Source organism: Protopterus annectens, chromosome 14.part0 (genome assembly GCF_019279795.1).
Source record: "Protopterus annectens isolate FY-2018-M chromosome 14.part0, PAN1.0, whole genome shotgun sequence".
NCBI classification, from domain to species: domain Eukaryota; kingdom Metazoa; phylum Chordata; order Ceratodontiformes; family Protopteridae; genus Protopterus; species Protopterus annectens.
Genome location: NC_056748.1, coordinates 600,115,161 through 600,142,302, shown reverse-complemented (window position 1 = coordinate 600,142,302; position 27,142 = coordinate 600,115,161). Strand labels below are relative to the sequence as shown.

General features: G+C 41.9%; 1 protein-coding gene across 2 annotated transcripts in view; it reads right to left on the bottom strand.

The window, feature by feature from the left end:
* Positions 1-27,142, bottom strand: part of FBXW4 (F-box and WD repeat domain containing 4) — a 2,126,835-nt gene that overhangs the window by 1,859,217 nt on the left and 240,476 nt on the right. For both annotated transcript variants that reach the window (XM_044056341.1, XM_044056343.1), the window contains one exon: positions 14,429-14,524. In XM_044056341.1, the coding sequence (XP_043912276.1) occupies positions 14,429-14,524 (96 nt within the window). The remainder of the gene's footprint in view (positions 1-14,428; positions 14,525-27,142) is intronic.

The following is a 27,142-nucleotide window of genomic DNA, read 5'->3' as shown; positions in this document are numbered from 1 at the left end:
GGCATGAAAGTAGGGTTGGTCCTTAATGAAACCCTGTCTCTGTGAAAAATAATAAAGGGTGGTATTGCCATTAGGGCCTGTAGCTCCGAAACCCTTCTTGCTGATGTAATTGCCAACAGGAAAGCTGTCTTCCATGAGAGAAATTTCAAGTCAACTGAAGCTGCTGGCTCAAATGGAGGTAGAGTCAGTTTTTCTAGGACAAAATTGAGGTCCCAGGCTGGCACTGGGGCCTTTCTTGGTGGCTTAATGTTCTTGATTCCCCTGAGGAATTGCCTTAGTAAAGGGTGTGAAAAAACAGGAGGATCAGTGTTGTATCTAGCTGAAATAGCAGATGCATGTATCTTTATGGAAGAATATGAGAGGCCGTTCTTTAACATATCTGCCAAATATTCCAAGATGAGTGGGATGTTCAACAATGATGCATCATGTTCCTTGCTGGTATTCCAATTGCTGAATCTTTTCCACTTTGCTAAGTAAACCTTTCTGGTGGATGGTCTTCGAGCCTCTGTTAGTATCCGCTGAACTTCCTTGGAGAGAGATAGGCTGAAGTTATTTATGGGATCTCCACTCCCAGGCTGTTAGCTGCAGTGTCTGTAGATTTGGATGCACTGTTTCAAAGTTGTGTTGAGTCAGAAGTAGAGGCCATTGGGGAAGGGCCCACCTCCTGGTGTGACATATGCTCCGTAGTAGTGGGTACCAGTGTTGTCTTGGCCAGTCCGGAGCTATTATGATTCCCTTGGGTCTCTCTGCTTTGATCTTTAGTAATACTGAGGTCATCAGTGGCAGAGGTGGGAATGCATAGATTGTTAGGGAGTTCCAGTTGAATGAGAGGGCATCTATTTTCCAAGCTTTTGGATGGTATGTCCTTGTGCAGAATTTTGGTAGAAGATGGTTGAGATGAGAGGCAAATAGGTCCACTTCTGGCTTGCCCCATGTCGAAGTGAGTTGTCTGAAGGCCTTCGGATGTAACCTCCACTCGTGTGGATCTGTGAAATTCCTGCTTAGGCTGTCCGCCAACACATTGTCTTTTCCTGGAACAAACTGGGATTGTAACTAGATGTTTAGACTCAGTGATTTCTCCCAAAGATGCATTGTCAGTCTGCAAAGGGGGTAAGAGTGGGTGGCCCCTTGCATGTTTATGTACCACATCACAGTGGTGTTGTCTGTCCGTATCAGTAAATGGCCTTGCTGGAGTTGGTGTTGAAAAGCCTCGATGGCATGCATTACTGCCAGCATTTCCTTTTGGTTTATATGCAGATGTGTTTCCTTTGGAGACCATTGTCCTTGTATACACCTGCCTTCCATGTGCGCCCCCCATCCAAGGTCTGAGGTGTCTGTGGTCATGGTCTGTGTTATCTGTGGTTTTTTGAATGACATACCTGTGTTTGCCTGGCTCACCGAGGCCCACCATAGGAATTCCTTTTGTAGGCATGGAATGAGCGGTATGATTGTCTCCAAGTTGTTGCTGTGTTGAGACCAAATGCTTTTTAGGTACCACTGAAGCTTTCTCATGTGTAGTCTTGCTAATGGAACCAGGAGAATGCAGGACGCCATGTAACCCAGGGCCTGTAGGAATCTCCTTGCAGTCATCTGGGTGAGTTTTGCTAAACCTTTGAAGTAATGAGTTAACTTCTCTTGCTTGTCTTCTGTCAGGTAAGTCATCTGAGAGGTTGTGTCTAGTTTGGCTCCTAAGAAGATTATTTGCTGGGATGGCTGCAGTCTTGACTTTTGGAAGTTGACTGTGTATCCCAGAGCTTGAAGTAATCGTATGACATAATCCAGGTTTTTTGTCAACATCAATTTGTCGTCCGCTTGTATGAGGCAGTCGTCCAGGTACGGGTAAATTTGTATCCCCTGGAGCCTGCAATGAGCAATTACTGAAGCCAGGCATTTTGTGAATACTCTGGGCGCAGTAGATAAGCCAAATGGCAATGCTGAGAATTGATAATGCTCTGGTCCTGCAAGAAATCTGAGGTATCTTCTGCAGCTGTGTCTGATAGGGACATGCAGGTATGCCTCCTTGAGGTCCAGAGTAATCAGCCAAGACCCCTTGCCCAGCATGGGAAGGGGTTGCTGTAGAGTCAGCATTTTGAACTTTGGTACTATGAGAAAGGTGTTTAATGCGGACAAGTCCAGTATTGGTCTCCATTGAGATTCTTTTCTTGGAACAAGGAACAGTCTTGAGTAAAACCCTGGTCTTGTTCTTGTTGTGGAACTCTTTCTATTGCTTTCATCCGAGTCAGCAGAGTGATTTGCTTGATAGCCTCTGCCCTCTGGTTTTGTGGTAGGTTTGGCATGCCTTGTTTTATTGGTAAGGTATGAAAATGAAACCTGTACCCTCGGTCTATAATGTCCAAAATCCATTTGTCCTTTGTCAGTCTGTGCCAATTTTCTGCAAACAGAGATAATTTCCCGCCCAAGGGAGCTTCTATTTGTTCCCTGGTAGGCGGTAGTAGAGGAAAGTCATTGAGATTGTGGTTGTGGGGCAGGTGAAACCCCTGCATCACTTCTTTGGTTTCCTGGCTGCCATTGTCGTCCCCTGTAAGGGCCTCTGTATTGGCCTCTTCCTCGGCCACGTCTGTTCTTACCCCTTTGAATCTTTTCTGTATTAGGAAAGGACCAGTTTTTAGAAGGCCAATTCCTACTGAATCTGGGGGGTTGAACCTGGAGGAAATCTTTCACCGTCTGAACTGATTTTGCTTTTTCTTCGATGGTCTTTAACACATCCGTAGCATTCGCACCAAAAAGCTTGTTCTTTTCCAAAGGTGCATCCAGAAGTTTTGCTTTTACATGATCTGGTAGAGGTTGATCTTTTAACCAAGCATGTCTGACGAATGACTGCCCCTGTCATAGCTGCCCTACATGAAGCTTCCAGTGCATCATATCCACACTGCAGGAAGTGATTGCTTACTTGCTGAGTGTTATGTACGGCTTCCTGCAAAGTCTTCCTGTCTAAAGGATCAGGAGTGGCTAAAGTTTTTTGTAAATCTTCTAAAAGGTAATCCTGATATTGTAACATATGAAAAAGGCAATTTAAAGCTCTCATAGATAAGGTAGTGGATGTGTAAACCTTTTTACCCCATCTCTCTAATGACCTGGCCTCCCTGTTGGAGGGCAATGGATTTTTAGAGGTGGAGGCTGAAACTCCTTTAGGCCCCTGTGAAATAGTTTCCAAATCAGCAGAATGGGCCCTGAATAAATGGGAATGAGTTTCTGGGACCCTGCCATACCTGCCTGGCTTGGCTGGAGCAGGAGGAAGAGAATCAGGGGTAGTACTAGAGTCAGAATATAGATCATCCAGAACATCAAGTACAGGAGGAATAGCTAAGGGCCTGTGCTGGGGCTTCTTAAGGAAAGTCCTCAGGCGTTTCCTAGAATCAGAATATTCCTGACCTTGCCACTTGAAATGTTCCCTCATGGTGTGCAGAACTTCCCCAAAAGAAATATCCTCAGGAGGGGAGGCCGAGGGGATGGAATCTTCTGCATCCGAGTCCTCATAGGTCTGGAAGAGCTCTTCCTGGCTATCAGAGTGGACAGAGCCCTCAGAGTCTTCATCTGAAGGAATAGGTTCAGAGGGTTCAACCCGGGGCCTTTTATCAGAAGGAGGCTGGGATCCTCTCTCAGGATGGGCCTGTGAACCTCTAATCATGGAAATTAAATCAGCAGCCATGGACATAATTTGTGTCTCTGGAGTAGGCTGAGGTAAGGATTTAGAAGTAATATGCTTTGTTTTGCTGGCTGCCTTTAGCCCTAGTGTAGGCCTTAATAGACATGGCCATAGGAGGCCTGGCAGCTCCACGTGCAGGAGTGACCTTGTCTACAGCAATGGTCTTGGGCATTTCCTCGGTTTCGGTATCCGGAGGAAAATCGATAACTGGCGTCGGAGTGATGTCCGGAATCGGAGTCGTCGGTAATGCGGTGTCTTCGGTTCAGAGCGGTGGAGAGACCGTCTCAGAGGGAACCGGAGCACTCACGCTAGGTTTTGGCATGGAGTCGGTGGTAGACGCGGGCAGAGGATGTCGGTCCCGGTCTTTTCGCTTTTTGGGAGTTTGCGATGTCGGAAGATCCGACGGCATGGTGTAAGCAAATTTATCGGCAAAAAAGTCTTCAGCGAACTCCGCCCGGCGCCTGAGAGTGCGCTTGTTGAAGCGAGCACAGGCTACACAGGCCGAGACGTCGTGGTCTGGGCCCAGGCAAGGAAGACAGTAAGAGTGGAAATCCTTATGAGGTATTTGTTTACCACAAGAAAGACAATTGTTAACTTTTTCAGTAATTTCTGACATCAGCTGAGGCAAGAAAAGGTCCCCAACAGGGTACTTAGCTTTTTTGATGACTTCGGTATCGAAGAATACAGGAGCTGACCGACCGGCACTTGCGAACTGCTTCTGCTTCGGGCACCGCGCGGCAAGAAAGACTGAAGAAAATGGCGTCGGCTGATGCTTATGTACTCCAGCCGCTCTGACGTTGGAGAGAAATGCGACATCAGCCGACGTCGGACCCAGACTTTGGAATCCGGCCGACCGAGGGCTGCCTGAGGCAGGACAACCCACATGTTATGACTGCAGTTGCATTCTTGAAGGACATCGTGCCTGGCACTATGAAGCAGCAAATGAGATCTGAGGTAATTTGGTGAGGAGCATTGTGGGTAGAGCTTAGCTTGAGAGTTTTTGGAAGATGCAAGCTGGAATAATGGCCAAGTCAGTTCTGAGGCATGGAACTGAGCCCACAGTCAAGGATTATGTGAAGATTGACAACATCACATCAATACTTTTTGGTATAATTTCATAACAAACATTTTTCTTTTCAACTGAAGTATTGACCAAGCAGCTACGCAAAAATCAGAGATTGGAATGAAGAAAAGGCTGGCTGGATATGAGACATTATGAAGAGCTGTTTCAAAACATGACAGAGATGGAGGACTAAACATGCAGAGAAAACCTGAGACTTTCTGCTGTACCAGAGAAACTGGAAGGAACACACTGTATTAATTTTATGAAAGCACAAATAAGCAAATGGACTGGTACTCCACAGCAATATTTGTTAATTGAAAGTGTATGCCCCAGATTTGGTCATGAGAAAGCAGCCAAGACCTGTATTAGTAAACATGCAATCATGCCAGCAAAAAGAGTTGATCTTGACAAAACTGTGGCACAATGGAAATGTTTTAAAAATTGGAGATAGTAAAGTGCTTGTGGAAAATGAATGTTCACTGTACACCAGGCAGGAAAGAAGTAAATTTATTCCTGCAATCAGGAAATGTTGAGAGGCAGGTGCGAGATCCAAGCTGCTGTATCTCGCTGTCTTCAGAATGCTTTTTCTTGGATGATCAAAGTAATTTTTTGAAGCAGAACAGTCCAAGCAGGAATTAAAAAAATTGTCCAACAAAAAGTGAGTCATCAAACAGAAGGGTAATCTGCTTCTCATTCTTCTGATAAGAAAGTTCATAGAGATACTTTGCCAGTGAAACCTTTCACAAAGTTCCAAAGGAAAATGCTTGAGCAACAGAAAAAGGCACAAGAACTGACTAAAAGAATTGGGAGCACCTTGAACTTGAACTGGAGACTGGGATTGGGAGGTGGAGATGAGCAGGAAGAAGACCAGCAACACTGAAATTAGTGAATAAATGTGAAACTATAAGGGATCAATCGCATTTGTGAAGTATGGCTTTACAAGAAAAAGTGGATGAGAAAAACTGTTCTTTTCTTGAATTTGTGAAAAAAGGCATATAATCCACTTCATGTCATTAGTGGCTGGAAAGACACTGAAAAAAAGGAACTAAGTAAAACAATTTTGTTCTTAACAATATTTGTATAAAACATTTAATGATATAAATTGCACATAACATAGTAAAACATTTTCAGTGACTGTTGTATGTGATAAAGATACTACAGTAAACAAATGTTTTATTTTTTTTTCTTTTTATAAATGCAGGCATTATAATGTAAAAAGAGAAGAAGGCCAGAACAAATGTATGTTTAAGTTAATAGGATGTAATCTTAGGCTGTTGGGGTGGGGTGGGGTGGGGTGGGGCGTAAAGGTGCACTTACTGGACTATATGCAAAGTTGAGATGTTTTCTCTTACTTTTGCATAGGGGAATGTCTGGATTAATGTCCTTAGCATAATCTAACAAGTTCATTGTGTAAGCATGGGAGTTTAAAAATAAGAAAACACTGCAAATGTAATGAAAAGTTGCCCTTTAGGAGTTTAAAAATAAGAAAACACTGCAAATGTAATGAAAAGATGCCCTTTAGCAAATAAATGTTGTGTAAGTTGAGAAGTCTGCAGCTGAGGGCAGCTGTACATTCAGTTCTTAAGTTTCTATGGATATAAATTGGCTATACAGGGCCAGGCAATAAATCTCAAGAGTTCTTAACATTGTTTGCTGACAGAAATGTAAAATTAAAAGGTTCAAGGGCAAGCAGCCTAGTAAAAAAATAAACTTTGAAATTACTGGAAGTGAAAAAGAAACTTTCTTGCAAAGCCATATTTCACAAATATAATTGGTGCTTTATAATCTCACATTCATTCACTAATTTCACTATTGCTTCCTGTTCCTCTCCATTCCCAACTCCAGAGTCCAGTTAACGTCAAAAGAACTCCTGAATCTTCTAGCCAACTTCAGCGCTTTTTTTTTTGTCTCTCAAGCATTTTCTTTTGGAACACTGGAAAAGTGTTCACTTGCAAAGTCTCTCTCTCTCTCTGATATTTATTATCAGAAGAATGAGAAGCAGAGTAGCCTTCTGTTTGATAGCTCACTTTTTAATAGACAAACTTTTTGTATTTCTTCCTTAGTCTGTTCTGCATCACAAAATAACTTTGATCCTCCAGGAAAAATATTCTAAAGACAGCTGGATACAACAGCTTGAATTTCATACCTGCCTCTCGACATTATTCCAATGCTGGGATAAATTTGCTTCTCTTCTGCCTGCAGTGAATAATCATCTTCCACAAAAACTCTTCTGTCTCCAATTTTTTAATACTTTGCCCTTCTGCCACAGTTCTTTCAAGATCAACTCTTTCTGCCGATATGATTGCATCTTTACTAATACATTTATTGGCTGCATTCTCATAGCCAGGTTTGGAGCATGTACACAATGTGCCTTATCAAATCCTGCTGTGGAATACCAGTCCAGTCGCTTACTTGTGCTTTCATAAAAATTAATACAATCTGTTCCTTCCAGTTTCACTGGTACAACAGAAAAATCTCAGGTTTTCCCTATGTGCACCATCCTCTATCTACCATTTTTTGAAACAGCTCTTCTTGAGCACTCTTGTACTCAGTGAGCCTTTTCTTCATTTCGCCCTCTGATTTTTGCAGTTTTATCAGTTCATCTGAATAGCTGTTTAAAGCTTCTTTCATTTTCCAGCCTTTTATTATTTCAGATGATCTACTCCTTCACTGCTTTATTTTAAACAGCTCTGAGCACATATGATTTATTTTTTACTCTAGATTACTGGAAGCCATGTCTTGTACCAAAGCTAGAGCTTGAACCGCATTTTGTAGAACAGCTGCATGATTCTTCTCAGTTAGTGTTTTCTATTCACCTTTTCTAGTTGATTTTCTTTCAGGCTCTCAAAGTCTCTTCTTTGTTGAAATCCCAGGCAGTGTACTTACTAGCCAGTAACAGAATTTACTACATCTGGCAGAGGTACTCGCCCTATATCGCGGTTTCTTTTTTCATACTGAGAGAGCTGAAATTAAGCTTTTGGTCAATGTGCAACTACCTTGGAAGTTGGTATCAGTAGATTCGTTATTAAGTTCTTGGTGTTTTTATAAGAATATATAAAGCTGCAAATGATTTGTGCCCTGCCTATCAGAAAAAGCTTCTGTTATGCTATTTTCTAGCTTGTCAGCTTCTAGTGGTTCCAATGATGTATTCAGAACCATCTGGCAGGTGCTGTTTCACCTTCAATTCCTATGAAATTCACAACCACCTCAGCTTTAAGCAAAGGACAGTGAGGCCCCACTTAGGGAGTCATTAAAATTTTACGTCTTATGGAATTTATAGAGCAATTCATAAGAGTTTCATTTTTCAAACTATTTTATCTATATTTGCTAATGTTGATATAATTTTTAATTTTCATGCACTGTTTGGACTCAAAAACTTAAGTCAAATGTTAACCATCAGCTGTGCTGATAATAATTAACAATCATAGCTGACATCTAGTTTTAAAGCATTTTTGTTAACACTACTACAATGTTTGTCAAAATTATGCTATTTACTATTTTCTGCACTCAATGAATTTCCAATCAATCAGTATTCTTCTACACTCTCTCAGATACAGAGCACTCTGTGCAATTTATTTATTTTATTTATTTTACATTTGTTTACCGGGATAGTCCATCTGGGCAGAAGCCCATTTTCAGTGGCGGCCCGGGAAAGAAAAGCTCCAAAAACAAAAATACATTGACAGTTTCAGTGCAGATTTTACAAAGAATTTACAGTGATATTTGAAGTAAATAAAGGAAAAGTATCTCAATTATACAATGAACACAATGTATATAAAAGACAGTTATTTCAATTCTATAACCAAGTATAGTAGTAGTATGTAAGTTTTTTTTTTTCAAAGCAGGTGTAGATCTTTGGGTATGCATATGTATACATTTTAACATATAGATAAAATAAAAGATTATGAATGGACACTGTAAATGATATCACTTTAGTCCAAGTAGCTGATAGGTGTTTTTAGCTCTGCTGTATAGGTTAACAGAATAGGGGGTAGAATGATGGAAAATGTGGGACAGGAGTCTGAGTGGTGACTGTTGTATGGAGGGAAAGAAACATGCCATGGGGGCTGAGTGCTATTTAGCCTGGACTGGTACAGCAGCAGAGCCATTTACTAGAGAGGTGGTCCTTGAGCATTGTTTTTAATTGATTTAGGTTGGTAGTGTTTAGGATGTGTTGAGGAATTGAGTTCCAAAGTTTAGAAATATAGTGGGAGTAGAGGGCATCCCCGGTGTTGTTACATTTGGACACTTTAGGGGAGTGTTTTGTGTGAGGATCGCAGTTGTCGAGTGTTGGCATATGGTTGGAGTATTTGTTGTAAAGCTGGGATTCTGTTTGGTTGGTATATTAGTTGGTATATGAGTTGGGTGTAGGTTAGCTGTGGTGAGATTTCTAGACATTTTATTTGTTGTAGAGCAGAGCAGTGGTGGGACCTGTGTTGGAGGCTTGTGGCAAACTTGGCTATTTTGCTGTAGCATGACTCAAGTTTAGCGAGGTCATTTTTGCTAAGGTTGGTAAAGATGAGAGCAGCATAGAGAAGAGAGGATAAAAGGAGAGTCCTAGCAATGTTTAGTCTAGACTGGCTAGTTAGGAAAGGTTTAATTCAGTAAAGAGAACCTAGTTAGATATGTGTTTTTTATGGTTTGAGATAGGTATAGGTCAAATTTTAGTTTGTTATCAATTGTAACACCTAATAGTTTAGTTTGCGAGATGGCGGTTATACTAGTGTTGTTGGAGGAGTGTATTTGAAAAGTGGCTGGGGGACTGGGTATCTTGTTGGAGAGAAAGAGCTTCAGCTCGGTCTTGCTTGAGTTCAGTTTGAGGTTTGCTTTACATAGCCAAAATTCCACCTCTAGGAAAGATTGTTGTGTTGTAACCTGTAGCTGCATTAGATAGGATGCAGTGCGCATAAGAGGATAGAAACATCTGTAGATTGGATGACTGAAGTGAGAGAAGTGGATTTATGGTGTTGGTTGGTGAAGAGTAGGGGGCATAATATGGAGTCTTGTGAAACTCCTATGCTGACAGGAAGCAGAGATGATAGCTCCTGCTGCCATTTAACAGCTTGTTGGTGTTTGGTTAGGTAGTTATGGAACCATGCTAGGGAAGAATGGCTAAGATTTAAAGTGGCTAGTTCTGACAGTAGCCTATGGTGTGAAACTGTGAGGAAGGCCTTTGAGAGATCTAGAAAGATGGAGGAGACAAATTTATTATTATTTCTATGTTGATAAAACTGAGGAGGGAGGATATGGTGCTATGGTGGGGGGTGAAAACCATGTTGTGTGTTTGACAGAAGGTTGTTGGAGAGAATGTAGTTTAGAAGCTGGGAGTGAATACACTTTTCTAGCATTTGGGAGAGGGTGAAAAAATGGTGATGGGTCTGTAGTTTTTAAGTTTGGTAGGGTTGCCGCCTTTACACAAAGGAGTGATGTAGGAGACTTTCCAGATTAGTGGGACATAGTTTTCAGTGACTGAGCAGTTGATGAGGATAGAAACAGGGTAGGCTATGACTTCGGAGGCAGACTTGAGGAATTCTGATGGGAGGTTGTCTAAAGCTAGGCTGGTGAGCTTGAGTTTACCAAGTATTTTTTTATGGTATGGGTAGGGACAGGATTATAGGAAAGGGAGTTTATTCCTTTGCTGTTAGGTATTGGAATTGTAGTAATGGTATTTTGGTCACAGTTAATGAGTGAGTATATTGCGTTTATGAAAAAGGAGTTGAATTGTGTTGCAATGCTGTCATTTGAGGGGGGTGTGGTAGGATTGGGATGGAAGTATTACCAGGTTGCAGAAGTTTGTTTATGGTGGCCCAGAACGTTTTTTTTTTTTTGTTTTTTTTGCTGTGCAGTAGTGTAGTAGGTTTTTTATCAGCTTTTATCTGGGATTTAGCTTTGTTCCTAAGTTGTTTGAACAGTAGTAGGTTGTCATTGCTCTTTTTAGTTAACCAGTGTTCCCAAGCTCTGTCCTTTTCTTTTGCAGGTCTTTGGTGTTGTTTGTTAGTTAAGGTGAGTGGTCATTTTTATTCTAGTGGTTCTGCAGGGGGATAGGCTGTTTAGAATGTTAAGGAAGGTGGTGTTAATGTGTTGCAAGGCGTCATCTAGTGGTAGAGTTTTGTGTGGGGACCAGTTAATTTGTTGGAGGAGGGAATTAAATGTGTGGGTATTATATTTCTTCTTGTTACGGATTAGCCTGCAGACTGTTTGTCTGGGCGGAACGAGGGAGTTTCTGATTAGGTAGGTGGTAACTCATGGTATTGGGGAGGCAACCAGTTAGAAGGGATGTGTTATATTTGTTTGTGAGAGTCCAGTCTAAAATGGAGTGTCTGTTAGAGCTTTTGCCTATTCTTGTGGGATTTTGTATTAGCTGAGAGAAACCACATAGGTTTATACAACTGGATAGATTACTGGAATTATAGGTGGCCCAATCAGTACTGAGGTCATCCATAATGATGTTTTTTTTTGGTGGAAGGTTGTGGATAGCCAGTGAAATACGTCTTCAACTGTGCTAGTATTTTCTCCTGGAGAAATATAGATAACCATTACAATAAGGGTTTTGCTTTTGTTGATTTTCAATTTGGAGAGGAGCATTTCAGTATTATTAAACATAGGAAGTGTGGTGTTCATAAGTTCTAATGCTAGATTTTGTTTGAACATTATTGTTATACCACCTCCACATTTGTTTTGATGATCGAATCTGTATAGGCTGTATCCTGGGGGAAGGATTTCATTATTTTTGACATGTGGCTTGAGCCAGGTTTCTGTCAGAATGGTTATGTCTGGGGAGTATAAGGTTACTAGTGCATGGTGGTCATGGACTTATTTAGTATACTTCTTAGATGTATACTGAGGAAAAGCAGGAAATGTCCTTTGGGGTGGGGGAGCTATGAAAGAGTTATGTGGGGAGTTTGTGGTAGATGGTTTGTCGCTAATTTTGGGGCCAGGGTTGGGGTGGATTGTCACCGCTGAGTTGTAGTTTTGATAGTATGTTAAATAAGGTTTTTTATAAATTTGGACAACAGTTTGTGGTTTCTAAGAAAAGATTCATTTTGTAGCTGGTTTGGTGGTATTTAAACGGGACACAGTCTATCTTCGTAATGTTATAGAGGTCAGGTACAATGTGGGGGTTGTAGTAGGGGGTTCTGAGCAGTGGGGTGGTGGTGATGGAGTTGCGGAAACAGTCATTGTGGATGGAGGTGTGAAAGTTTGCTAGCTGGTAGAGAAGGACTAGTGTGAAAAGGTTGGCTGTGTGGAGAGAAGATTTTTAATAAAGAGTGTTTGGGTGATTGTAACATTGTGTGATTTGCTAGTGTGTTGAGGTTGTTAGAGAGGGACTGAGGGTGTGTGGTTAAAGCTGAGAAGTGTGGCAGGGGGGACTGAGCTGCTGTGTGAGTGGGGGGTGTGGCAGGGCAGGGGATGAAAGAGATAGGTAGACAGATTTGGATGCGGGAGATGAAAGAGGAAGATAAGGAGTAGGTGGGTGTTTGGTTTTTAATGATGGCAAGGGGTGCTGCTGTGGTGATTGGCTGGTGAATATTGTAGGGTGTAACTAATTGTAGATGATGTGGGAGTTGTGGGGGAGGGTGAGATTTGGGGGCAGGATAGGGGAGCAGAGTGACCCCGAAGAGCGAATGGAGCAGGCAGAGATACAGGAAGACCAAGACTGACCAGAAAAACAATCAGCTAGCCTTGGAAATAAAGGAGCCACAGGTCAGAGCTAGAGTTTCAGGTAGCTTAACTACACTCTGGTATTATTTTAAGAAGTAATGTACAGTTTAGTTAAAAAATGACTATACATGTCTTTTTATGATCCATTTAAATTTTTAGTGGGAGAAGTACTGTGCAGCATGATGAAAACTGACACTAGAATATTGGTCAGGCTGATAGCAAGGGGGGAGATTCTAATAATTGCTTCCCAGATAGTGTGCATGCCACCTTCTGATTACCAAATCACGAAAAACTAGAGAAGTAGCAAAACCAAAATCACAATAAACCACGTCAAGACAAAGGTACACACTGTATAGAAGGTTTACTAAGTGCTTTTCGTCCTACTCACTGGTAGGACTTTTTCAGATAAAACCAGAACACAGAACCCTCCAGATTAAATACAATAGTTAAAACAAAAAATCACATGATTTGTAAATGACAATTAATCAATTAAATGCATCAGAGTAAAATCAATAAAGCACTAGGCTTATATAAAAAACAACACAACCCTATCGTTTCTATCCTGTGACTATGGTCGCAGGGCGACTAAAATCTTGTTTTAGTTTTACTCTTGTGATATTATTAATAATTCTTTTTTTATTTTTTTTTTAACTATTGTATTTAATCTGGAGGGTTCTGTGTTCTGGTTTTATCTGAAGAAGTCCTACCAGTGAGTAGGACGAAAAGCATGTAATAAACCTTCTATACAGTGTGCACCTTTGTCTTGACATGGTTTATCGTGATTTTACCTTCTGATTACCAATAGAGGACAGAGAGATTGAAGGAAAAAATGTAATTCTAAAACAGTACGCCTATGTTGCTTTTAACAAAATATACAGGCACTAATGGGTGTACTAAGCCCTGTTGGAGGCACTTTCAGGTGACTAGGGGGTTTCCTATGCGGTGGATCCTTAGTTTTTTATTGCAGTCTGTATGATCCGAGCCAAGGGAACCTCCACACTGGGTAGCTGTGGAGAAATAAAGAATCACAAGGGGGGGGGGGGGTCACAGTAAACATCAAGAAAACGTTGACTGGGTAGAAACTAAGATATCAAGCAGTTAACAGCACCTTATAACAAATGTTTAACTGTCTATATCAGTGAGCAGTTGAATACCAGCAAGTAGTTAAACAAGCTTTTATCACGTTTTAATTGTTTTAAGGAGCAAGCATTGAACAAATATATTCTCACTATCAGCGACTAGCCATCATTATATAGCTGCTATCGGCTGCAGGTCTCTGACTATCTGTGTAAAAATGTACTTAATCATTTACAACAGTTAGAGTCAAGACATTATTGATTTTACTACAGACTCTATGTAGCTGTATTCGGATTTCACAACATTCTTGCCATCTGGTATTACTCACAAATGCAACAACAGCAGTAAGACAGTCGCAAAACAGGTAGTTTATGCAGGAGTTAAATAACACTTAAAGCAGCGTTATGTTATGCTATATATACAGCATCTAAAAACAGATATTGGTAAATGCACTACAGCAGTTAAATAATAGTAAAACAGTGTTACGACACGCTTTATGCAGTGTTTAAAACTGTCCGTTATAAGTTATCACCTGGAGAGGCAGTAGGACAGTGGTAACAGTAGTAGAATAGGTAGAGAAAAGATAGATGAGACTTACGTGGCAAGCACACTGGGACTAAGTTGCTGGGGAGCTTTTTTAACTTTGTATGCTACATATAGTTTAAATATGGCACCAGAGTGCTCTAGGCGTGAAATAACCTAATCTCCGTTTTAAAAGAAGAGGGGCTTGGAAACTGGAAAGGGGAGGGGGAGCCTATGGCGTATGTAGAGACACGGGCGGCAGTAATGCAGTCACAAGCAAAAAGAAAAATGTCAGGCTTAAAATGATACTCATTTTCTTGAAATTCTCTCTAAACTATGTATTTGAAGCACTCCTGTGAACTAACTTACAGCATTACATATACTATTCTCATGTCATAACAGGAGCGACATCACAGACAAACAAAAAAAACACCTACTTTTTTTTCCACTTTAAAGGTGCATCTTCTCTGTACAGCCCTCTTTTCCAGTTCTGTGACACCTTTACTCTGTCTTTCAGAGAAATATTTGGAAATCTGAAATTAAGCAACACTAAAAATGACTTCACAATATGAGGCTAAGAAATGGCAAGTCAAAGTAAAAATCCAAGAATAACTTTTAATCAGCGAGAGCTAACTTAGCTTTTTTTATCCTATGACTTAAAGGACTTCTTCACAGTTAACATCAATCAAAACACTCTCTTTAAATACCTCAAGTCAATTTCAAACACCCTGCCAAAGCAGAAACTGTCATAAGAAACAAATATTTTTAAAGAGAACATTACACAAAAAATGTATGTAAGTGAAGTTCAGAATATACACACACGTTTATAAAATATATCATATAATATAAAATATTAAATCAATATATAAAAATATTAAAATAGCCTACAAAATAAGGACACTAATTATTGATAGAGTATCATTAAGCCCTTGTCTTTTGCAGGCATTCAATCTTACCAGCCACAATTTCCTGGTCATTGGTGATTCTATAGTGAGGCACAATGATGCCCTCCCCCCCACCAGACTGAGTAAGAACAGAGTCACGATTAACTGCCTTTCCAAGGCTAGTATCAGTCAAGTCACACAGGCACTCAGGTCATTTTACCATGTGCACCAGTATGAATCTATCATAGTTCATGTGGGTGTTAATGACCTGAGATGTACCTCCCTTGATTATATAAAGCGAGACATAATCAAGCTAATTTGATTATGTGTCTTAGACAGGTATCACCCTAGCACTGAGCAGCATACTAACTTCTCCAAGGATGATGCCACATCATCAACAGAAAATGATTGATTTTAACAAATGGCTTAGCTTCTAGTGTCACTCCAGGGGAGTGCAATACTTGACGTCCTGGCAGGACATGACTGACAGACCATGCTGCTTTGCCAGGGATGGTCTGCACTTATCCCATCTAGGCTTTTGGCTACTGGCAAAGGCCTTTTCCACCCCATAGTAACTTTTTAGACAATACCAAACTGATAAAACTACTGACTTAACTGTACCTATGAAGGAATATCTGAAGGTGGCACTGCTCAAAGCTAGAAGCCTAAACAAGAAACTCCATTCTCTGCAAGCCTTCCTCTCCCTGGAAAGTGTAGGCTTCTGTGTACTAATGGAGACATGGTTTCAAGTACCCCAGCAATGCAAGGATATAATGCTTTTCACACTTCAGACCAGCTACTGCTCAGGAGAGAACTAAAGGTGGAGGTAGTCTCAGTCTATATTAAAATCAACCTCACATCCAGACTAGTTAAAGTGTGTGACCCACTGGAACTCATACATGTGCAACTTCACCATAAACAAGGTCTTCTACCATATCCTTGCAACATACAGTCCTCCTCCATGTCTCAAGAAACTCATTCTGTCTATCTCAATGTATTTGAGTTCCTCACCATTCAACCCAATATGATATCCATGGGGAATCTCAACCACCCCTTTATAGATTGTGAATTTTACTCCAGTTCTAATGTACAAGCCCAGCGATTCCTAAATTTTGTTAATAACAACATCCTGGAACAGTTGGTCTATTATCCTACGAGGGGTACAAACATCCTTGATCTTGTACTCATGAAAGAAGGGGGGGGGCTGATGTTCCTCACCCAATGTAATGTCTTCATTCATCAGACCTGACCATAAGGCAGTATTACTTGAAAAAAAATTAAATCTGGGGATTCAGTGAAACCAGAAACTATTCCAAGACTACCCTCTCTCCACTAAGCAACACCTTGGCTAAATTCCATGCATCCCCAAACCCAGTAAACACCATAGCATATGTTGAGCTATTTACAAAATCTCTGCACAGCCATATTGATAGTTGTAGAGAGTGAGCTGTACCCACTCATATTAAGAATAAGACAAACTCAAAAAACAAGCCACCCTTGTGGATTCACAGTATCAATCAATTATAAAACAAAAATAAAAATCTTGGCCAGGCATAGGAAGAACAAAATCATATATGTTAAAAGCCCCCTGTCCAATCTAAACAGGCAACTAAGAGGGTTAATTAATACTTCAAAAGCTAAATATGAAGAAACAGTAGCTTCTCAGGCAAAGGACAACCACAAAGCTTTCTACAGCTATGTCCATAACTTCAGGGGAAATGCACATCAATGTGCACAACTTATTGTAAATGGCATAACTCGCACTGAACCGAAGGCTATTGTCAGCCTTTCAGCTGACAGGTTCACCTTAAATTTCTCCCCCCAATTCCCCCAATTGTCCAAAGGAAATACCACATTCTACAATCCCTCCAACCATTACTAGGGAACATGTCATCAGTGCACTTTCCAAGGCCAAAAACACTGCATTGATGAGCCCTGATAACATCTTGAGATGTTTAATAAATAACATCGAACACGGTCTCTCTGGTCCACTTGAATCACTTTTCAACTGGAGCATTTAGGCAGATTTTGTACTCAAGGAATGAAAGATGGCCACAGTCATCCCTCTGCACAAAGGAGGTCCAACCACTGATCTGGGTAACTACAGGCCCATAAGTCTTACCAGGCTCATAGGTAAAGCCATGGAAAGAATCATCATGGACATGATAAATGAGGGCATAGGTAACTTGCAAACTCTGGACCCATCACAGTTCAGCTTTGTTAAAGGAAGGTCATGCTTATTAAATCTGGTGGACTTTTTTAGGAGGGTCACCAAAACACTGGATGAAGTTAACACTGTGCACACAGCTTACATCAATCTAGTCAAGGTTTTTGATTCAACACCCCGCTCAAGCATTATAAACAAGCTCACTAATTAAGGTATAAACCCTTTTATCACCCACTAGATAGCCAACTGGGTCACAGATAGGATCCAGGAGATCAAAATAGGAAGGCCACCTCCACCAAGAGGCCAGTCACTAGCGGAGTCCCAGAGGGCTCGGTACTGGACCAGGTCCTTTTTGGCATCTATTTCTCTGAAATGGAAGCAAATGCTGAAGGTTTATGGCTGACTAATTTTGCAGATCACTGCAAGCTAGGGGTTATCATCAATTCCCCTGCAGACACCAGCAATCTTCAAGCAGGTCTACCTCTGACTAAGAAACGGTGTCAAAGCCATGGTCTTAAACTCAATGCTAAGAAATACATAATTGTTCCCTTTGGGAAGTCAACCACCCTGGCTAATTGCCATCTTAATAATACACCCCTAAGAGTCGATCCAGTGATCAGGAATCTGGGTACACACATAAACAGCAGCCTTACCTTCAACCACCACTTGGCCACAGTGGAGAGGAAATACTTTTATGTTGTGCAATGTATAAGTAAGGGCATGGCATCTAGTTCCAAAGAGTTAATCATCCCACTGTACTCCGTCCTTATCAGACCAATCATAGAGTATAATTATCCCTTTGATATGTACCTGACCAGGCATATACAGCAACTATAGTGACCTCAGAGGTTCCTTACAAAAAGAATACAAGGCATAAACAAACCTGCCTTATGCAGAGCCCTTTTCCTCTACTCAGCCTACCCACAAACCCCACACTTATGGATGTCGTTTATAATTGCAAGTCAAAGAGTACCAGAAATACAAGGTTTAGGGACCCAAATTTTATCTGTGACAAACAGAACATGCTGGAAAGACAGATTTGTATCCCAGAGACTGTCCTCCCATGAGAAGCTGAGTTTATCTATCACCCAGTTTAAGTGCAACCTAGACCAGTGGATGAAGACTAGGAAATTTACACTGGGCCTGGCACCCATGTCCCTTATAGACAGAGGTAGCTTATAAATGCCTGGCCCTCAAAGTTCTATTTGGATACAGGATATCATTATTTTTTGGGAAAACTTGACAAAGCTTAGAAAGGTCACTCAGGTCATTAGCCTAGTAATGATCTATGAATCTATTAAAAACTGCAACAATACATAAACATATAACTGATGTAAAAACAAGTGTCAATTGTATTTATAAAGCAATCAACATGTGTACATTGGAAACTAAATAAAAGAAATACAGTTTCTTCGAGAGTAAATACTGAAATAAGTTCGATGACTTGAAAAATAGGTACAAATGTTGAAACATCACGGCTACTGAAATCTGAGATACTGTAAAAGACAAAGGCTTACATAGTTCTTTGAAAAAAGAACAGCATACTACAAATTACAAACAAGTTTTAGAATGGAACAGAAAATTCACGGAGTGGGGAAATTATCAACAGAAAAGAAAGGCCCTAGACATATGCATTCATACCAGATAAAATAATGTCAGTTGAATCCTAGCAGTAAATACAGAGGTATAAACTTGAAAATAAAGACATTGGGTGACTTCTCCAAAGAATTATCCAAGCAAGGTAGAAGATCTGCTCAACAGGGTCAAAATTGTATAGAAAATGAGTAACAACTACTACTTATTGACTAGTACTAGCAAGTGGACGAAGTAGTTAGAGGACTTATTGCAACCTACTCAGGAATTCCCAAATGAATAAAACTGAAGAGGGAAATATTAGCAGAAAAAAATAAAAGAAAACAGGAAAATGGAATGATACTCCAGTAGAAGACACACACAAACTTCTAGCTCCTCTAACAGTCAAATGTGAGTGAGACGGGGGAGCAAAACTGAAAAAGTGCAGTTGTGCAACTAAAATGTAGCATAGCAGAAGTTGTTTGAATAAATTACTGCTGCAGTAGCCTTAGCTATATGGGTTATATACTGCCAAGGATATAACAGCCGGCAAGCTTCCAAAGCTTTAGGGCACCTACCACACCCCCAAACTGACATGCAGTTTGAGCTGAGCTGACGAAAAGATAAATTTGGGCATGAAGCCCTTCATAGCTTTTCTGCCAGCAGAGAGAGAAGGAGGCTGAGACCTTAAAGGACAAAGTTAGGAACAAAAAATAAATCTCTTCACCCGGGCATAAAACCCACACAAAAAAAACAATGGGGATGGAGGGAGGGAGCAGCTACTACAACAACTGTCATTCAAATATCTACTGTTATGGTAAGTTTCAGTTACATAACTGTACTATAATGTTCATCATATTGATCACTGCTACAGTAGCCTTAGCTATATGGGTAGATTACCTTAGCTAACTAGATTTGGGAGGTGGAAGGAGAAGAGTCCATAAAAATGGTCCTAGCAAAGTTCGATCTTGACCTAGAAAAGGAATCAAGCTTATAGCACTTTGTAAAAATATGTACAGAGAACCAAGGAGCAGCTTCTAGAATACCTCTAGAATCCAACCCGTTCCAAAAGGCCACAGATGAAGCCAAGCTGAGAGGAAATGTAGAGTGGGCCTTGACCCTGCCTGGAGCAGTTTTGTTATGAAGAGTATAACATAAGGTAATATCCTTAGATAACCATTTGCAAATAGTCTGTTCTGACATAGGTTGTCCCTTCTTCTTCTTCTTCTTACCTTCACAATAAACGAGCAATTGATCAAAAGATCTGAAAAATTTAGTTTGATCAAGATAGACATTGGATGTCTGTGGAGATCCAAGGTATGGAGTATCCTTTCTCGCTCATTTTTAGGTTCAAGAAAGAAAATGTGCAGATTTGGATACCACTTTAGGCTTAAAAGAAGGATTAGTTCTCAAAGATTCCTTGAAAGCGAAAAGCCGAGGTACCAGGATAAATTTTACTTGAGAATTTTTCACCCTGGTGTTGTGCTTTTTGGTGCTTTGCTTAGCCTTGTGTTTCTGTTAATAGTTCTCAAAGAAACCCTGCTCCTATGGAAAATGAGGTGGGGATAACTCACCATAAGAGCTTGCAACTCAGATACCCTTCTTGCAGAGATCAGAGCAATCAGTAAAACTGTCTTCCACGTTAAGAACCTCAAGTCATCCAGATTTCCTGGTTCAAACTGAGCAAGTGTTAGCTTCTCTAAGAAAAAAGTAAGATCCCAAGGAGGGACCACCAATTTTGCTGAAGGCCTCTTATGCATAAGAATATTTTGACACAAGACTGCACTGAAAGAGGAGGATTCATGGGCAGACATGCTGAAATGGCTGATAAATGAACCTGGATAGTGGGTTAAGCTAGACCATAGGATAGTAACTCACACAAATATTGTAAAACCACAGAACACCTTTCCCTGAATGGGTGATTAGTTATGCTGCTGACACCAATAGAAAACCTTTTCCATTTGCTAAAATATTATTCTCTATTTGCAGGCTTTCTTGCCTCCACTGGACTTGCTGCACATCCTCAGTAAACAGGTGCCTAAAAGGAATTAAGACCCTATCATCCAGGCAGTCAGTTGAAGATGACTGACGTTGGGGTATGTCAACACCCCCTGTTCTTGAGTGAGTAGATCCAGACTGTGAGGAAGCTTGTGTGCTTGCCCCCGGCAATTTCAAAAAGAAGGCAGAACCACTTTTGTCTTGAACAGAATGGAGTCATCACAATGATCTTTGGTGATTCCCTCTGAATGTTCAAAAGTAGACTGTATATTACTGGAAAGGGTGGCAAAACATAAGGAAACATTCCTGTACAAGGAAACAAAAATCCTTATGTCTTCGAGGCCTTGTTGCATGGAGTCCTGGAATAAAATCTTGCCAGTTGATTGCTCAGACAGGAAGCAAAGAGATCTACTTGAGGAACTCCTCACAGATGGATCAAATCTTGAAAGACCCCTGATCTAGTTTCCATTTGTGAGGGTCTGCCCTGGCCCTGCTCATGCTACACAAGTTTGCTCTGAGAGAATGTAGGATGCCTGTAGAGTGCAATTGTACTGTGAAGCTACATCCCAAGCTAATATGGCTAGTCTGCAAAGAAGGTACATCCTTGGTTCCCCTTTACTTGTTGATTCCACATGACTGTGGCATTGTCTGCAAACACTTGAAGAGGTCCTGGGGACCAAAGATGGTTCAGAGCGTTGAGTGCCTTGACCAGGGCAAGCATCTCCTCTTGGTGTCCCACACCCCTTGCACTTTGATCCCTCCTGAAACTGCTCCCTATGAAAAGTTTGAAGCATCTGTAGTGATTGACAGTTTTGGAGTAGGGAGGGGGTAGGGGACTCCTGGATATAAGGAGAACTGTGTTCTCCACGAAAAGATTTCTCTTCTGACAAACCCCAGCATTGGGATTTCAAACGATAAAGGGTGCATCTGCTGGGTCAAAATGGATTTCAGGTACCACTACATATTTCTCATGTGGATTGTTGCCAGGGGTATCATTAGAAATGCAGATGCCATAAGACCCAGACTCTTGAGGTATTCCCTCACAGTGAGCAAAGTCCGACTGGAAAACCTTAGAAATAGATCTAAATAAAGATATATTTATTTCCTGTCAGAGAAAGTTTTTTGTACTGAAGTGCCTAATTGACATCCCAGGAACACAATCCTGTGTAAAGGAGTCAATAAGACTTTTGAATGTTCTCTTGGAATCCCAGCTTGTGTAGGAGATCTCTTACCTGAGAGAGAGAGAAATTCGTGACACTTTGAAAAAGACTCTGCAAAGACATGCAAGTCATTTAAATACAGAAAATGTGGAAACCCCGTGGCCTGCAATGAGTTACAACTGGAGCTACATACTTTGTGAATGATCTTGGTGCAGTGGATGCTCCAAAGTGTAAGGTAGAGGACTGATAATGTGTTCCAGACACATAAAACCTTATGAAAAGTACAGTTTTGTACCTACCATAAATGTAGATGTTCGAGTGTTCACCCTGCTGCAGTCATCACACTTGGGTTATCCTGTCGTCAGGCAGTCCCGCAGTCGGCCGGAATTCCAAAGTCTTAGTCCGGCGTGGTTGCTGTCGCCTCTTCCCTGACGTCAGTGCGCCAGGGGTATATATAATGCAACTGATGCCATTTTCTTCAGTTTTTCTTGCCCCAGATGTCAGGTGCCCCCAAAAAGGTGGTCAGAATTAGTACCAAATGGAGTAACCACTGCACAAACACAAAATCCTAAGGCATAGAAGAGATTTAGCCAGTAGAACAGAGGGGATGGAGGGAGGGTAACCTGGACTGAAGCAGGGTGAACACTCGAACATCTACATTTATGGTAGGTACAAAACTGTACTATGTTCATCGTGTTACCCTGCTGCAGTCATCACACTTGGGTTGAATCCCAAAACTAAGGTAGGGGGGAGGAATCATAGAGGGTTAGTGAAGGCAATAAGGCCCTGCAGAACTGCAGTGGTGAAGCCCGCCCTGGACTTAGAGTAAAGAGGTAAGTGATAGTGTTTGGTAAAGGTGTGTACTGAACTCCAAGTTGCAGCTTCTAAAATTTCCTTGGTTGGAACCCCCCTGAGAAAAGCTGTAGAGGTAGCTGTTGCCCTGGTAGAGTGGGATCTAATGGTAGCAGGAACTGGTTTCCCATGATGGGTATAGCAGAAACGTATGCAATGACCTATCCATTTAGAAATGGTTTGTTTTGATATAGCCTTCCCTTGAGAAGCTGTAGCATAGGATACAAAGAGCTGGTCAGATTTTCTGAAAGTCTTAGTTTTGTCCAAGTAGTAACGAAGCTTCCTGTGAATGTCCAAGGAACACAGGAGTCTCTCACCTTTGTTCTGTGGATTGGGGAAGAAGGTGGGTAAGTGGATGGTTTGATTTAAAGCTACACTGGAAACCACCTTAGGCATAAAGGAAGGATTAGTTTGTAGAGAAACTCTGTCTTGATGAAAAATGAGGAAAGGTTCCACTGCCATTAGTGCCTGTAGCTCTGAGACTCTTCTAGCTGAAGTTATTGCTAGGAGCAGGGCAGTCTTCCATGATAGGAACTGAAGATCTGCAGAGAAAGCTGGTTCAAAGGGAGGTAGCGTTAGTTTTTCCAGAACAAAGTTGCGGTCCCGTGTTGGTGTAGGAGCTCTCCTGGGTGGTCTAATGTTTTTTGCCCCTCTGAGGAACTGCCTTAGAAGAGGTTGTGAAAATAAAGGTGGATCCGTGTTGTAATGAGCTGAAATAATTGGCTTAAATTCTGGTGTCATTCAAAGGGGATCCAATGTCTGTCTGCCTGGGATGACATGCTGGACAAGCCACGCTGCTTCACAAGGGACGGCTTGCACCTGTCACCCCTGGGCTTCCGGATATTGGCAAAGGCTCTTGCCACCCCCATAGTGCCTTTTTTAGGCAAGGCTCAAATTCTAAACCTACCACCCTAGAACACCAAAAAGGAAAAAAACTAAGGGTAATGCTGCTCAATGCCAGAAGTCTCACTCTCAAGATGCACGCACTCGAGGCCCTTCTCAATATGGAGAACATCGATGTCTGTGCTGTGACAGAAACCTGGTTCAAGGCTCCTGAGAGCAACCCAGCACTAACAGGTTTCACCTCATATCATGCGTTCCGGCCCCAAAATCCGGACAACACCAAGAAAGGAGGGGGGGGGTGTCCATATTCATAAAGGACACCCACACATCAAGGTTGGTGGCAACGCACGATGCATCGGAGACCATCCAGGTGCAATTAACCATAGGCAAGACTGCTCTGCAATTTGTAGCATGTTACAGGCCACCCTCTCAAACTCAGGAACCTCACATGGCCTTCCTGAAAACATTGAGGGATAAATGTATCTCCAAACACCATCATACTAGGTGACTTCAACTACCCTAATATAGACTGGGAACACTACTCAAGCCCGAACACTCTAACCTAAAGATTCCTGGAGTTCATAAACTCAAACGCCATGGAACAACTAGTCACCATCCCCACAAGAGGAGAAAACATACTTGATCTCATCATCACGAACATGGGATCAAAATGTTCAACACCGAAGTATACCCCTCACTGGTGAGATCAGATCATAAACTAATCTCGCTGGAGGTCCCCATCCCGCCCGCACCTGAAACAAAAAAGACCACAGTGAAAAACTTCTCAAAAGCCGATTTCACACTTCTAAAACTAGTGTGGTCTCCTTTAAGGCCCCTGAGCCAGTGGTAAACATTACTCAAACCGCTGAATCACTTACAAATGCCTTCTACCAGCACCTACAGGACTGCATGGATCAGGCAATCCCAAACAAAACTAAGACTCTCTGTACCAAAGGCAAGCGTCCAGTCTGGTGGACCCCAGCCATAAACAAGCTCTACAACAAAAGGAGGAAGCTACTACAAGATAGAGCAAACTCCTTGAAAGGTAAGACACCTTTGATCATTATAAGTAAAAAACTAAGAGCTCTCATAAAATCATCCAAGGCAAATTTTGAGAGAAAAATCGCCAAGGACTCTAAAGACAATCATAAGGCCTTCTTTAGCTATGTTAGAAACCTAGGAGGAAACTCCCAGATATGCTCAGAATTAGTTCAAAATGATGTGAAAATTACTGAACCTACACACATTGCTAACATACTGGCTGACAGGTTCAGTGCAAACTTCTCCCCCGCCTCCCCCCCAAAAGGAGAGATATCTATTCCAGAGGATTGTAGCCCCCCAAACATCTCCAGCCCCCACGGGAGAACTGCCCTCACTAAGGCAAAAACACAGCATCCATGGGACCGGATGGTGTCCCCGGCTGTGTGCTTCATGAACTCAACGAGGAATTAAACCCACAGTTAGGACAGCTGTTTAATCTTAGCCTCACCTCAGGATACACTCAAGGAGTGGCGACGGCGACTGTGGTCCCACTTCATAAGGGCGGTGCCTCCACAGACCCTGGAAATTACCGCCCATTAGCTTGACAAGCCTTATCTGCAAAGCCATGGAGAGGATCATAATGGAACTCATAAATAAAGACATAGGGAACTTGCAGACTTTGGATCCAACCCAGTTTGGCTTTGTCAAAGGCAGATCCTGCCTCTTAAACTTGGTTGACTTTTTCGAGACGGTCACCAAGGCCATTGATGAGGGAAAGGCAGTCCATACAGCCTACCTCGACCTGGCAAAGGCCTTCGACACAATACCCCACTCAGGTATCATCGAAAAACTCATCAGCTTGAATGTAAACCCATACATCACAAGATGGGTTGCAAACTGGCTAAGTGACAGAACCCACAGGGTCAGAGTTGCTGGAGCCATGTCAGACTCAAAGCCTGTCACAAGTGGTGTCCCACAGGGCTCAGTCCTGGGTCCACTCTTGTTCGGCATCTACTTTTCTGAAGTACAAGCAAACACAGGAGGGTTATGGCTGACAAAGGGCCTCACAGAAACGGATAACTGGTGCCAGAGCCATGGCCTGAAGTTAAACGCCAAAAAATGCATAGTCATACCTTTCGGGAAAAACAAGGTTACCCCTAGCTACCATATAGGTGGCAATCCACTGAGCACAGAAAAAGTCATCAGGGATCTGGGGACCCAAGTTGACAGTAGCCTTTCGTTTGACACTCATGTTGCTAAAGTAGTTAGGAAAACCTTCTATATCGCCCACCTGATCATGAAGGGATTCACATCTAGATCAAGGGAGGTCATCGTCCCCCTGTACTCATCACTCATTAGACCTATGATTGAGTACAATGCCCCGTTCGGAATGTATCTGACCAGACACCTGCTGCAGCTTGAAAGGCCCCAAAAGTTCCTCACCAAAAGGATAAAGGGTCTCAAAAATATGTCTTATGCTGCCCGACTGAAAGAACTCCAGCTCTATTCAGTCTCATACCGCTTGCTCAGAGGTGACCTGTGCCTGACATATAAGGCCATGTCAAACCCAGATTTGATTAATATGCTTCACCTCAAAAAATCTAGATCCCTCAGAACCACAAGGGCGGGAGACTTAAACCTTGACACGCTTATAAATAGAACGTGCTGGAGGGACAGATTCATCACCCAGAGACTCCCTATGCTGTGGAACAAAATCCCGGTACATGTGAGGCAGAGCACCTCGCTGGCCTTGTTCAAGAGGAATCTTGACCAATGTATGGGAGATCTCAGATATACCCCAGGGATTACTTCAGTGTCACTGCTTGACAGAGGCACAGAAAAATGATAGGCATAGTTTTTATTCAAACTAAAGGGGTGGCGAAAGCCACATAACTATGGGCTAGGCTTATAAATGCCTTTGGGCAGATAGCCTAGTATGAACCTATGAACCTAATAGCTGAAGCATGGATTTTAATTGAGGAAAAGGAAAGTCCTTTGTGCAACATCTCAGCTAAATACTGCAGAATGTGAGGCATGTGAGGCTGAATTGTGTCTTGGCCTTTAGCTTGGTTCCAGGCACAAAACCTTTTCCATTTGTCCGAATAAGCCTTCCTGGTGCTTGGCCTCCTGGCTTCCAGAATAACATCCAGAACTGCTTGTGAAAGAGGAGCTGGTTGGATGTTTAGTTGATTTGCCATGCAGCCAGATTTAAAGTTTTGAGCTGGCTGTGAAGAATCTGATTGTTTTGTTGTGTGAGCAAATGGGGTATTTGAGGCAGTATCCATGGTGGGCTGTGGGCCATATTTTTCAATAGCGGATACCAGTGCTGGCGTGGCCAGTCTGGGGCTATGAGAATCAGTTGTGGTCTCTCCTTTTTGACTTTCAAAAGAACCTCTGTGAGGAGAGGCAATGGAGGGAAGGCATATACTGTCAGGTTTTTCCAACTGAAAGAGAGAGCGTCCACTTTCCAAGCTTGATGGTGAAATGTCCTTGTACAAAATTTTGTCAGTTGATAGTTTTGAGGACTGGCAATCAGGTCTATGTCTGGAAGGCCCCATTTTTGAGTTATCATTGTAAATATTTGTGGATCTAGTTTCCACTTGTGGGGATCTTTGATGTTTCTGCTGAGGTCGTCTGCCAATGTGTTCTTCTGTCCTGGCAGGAATTGAGCTTGTAACTGGACTTGGTAGGCCA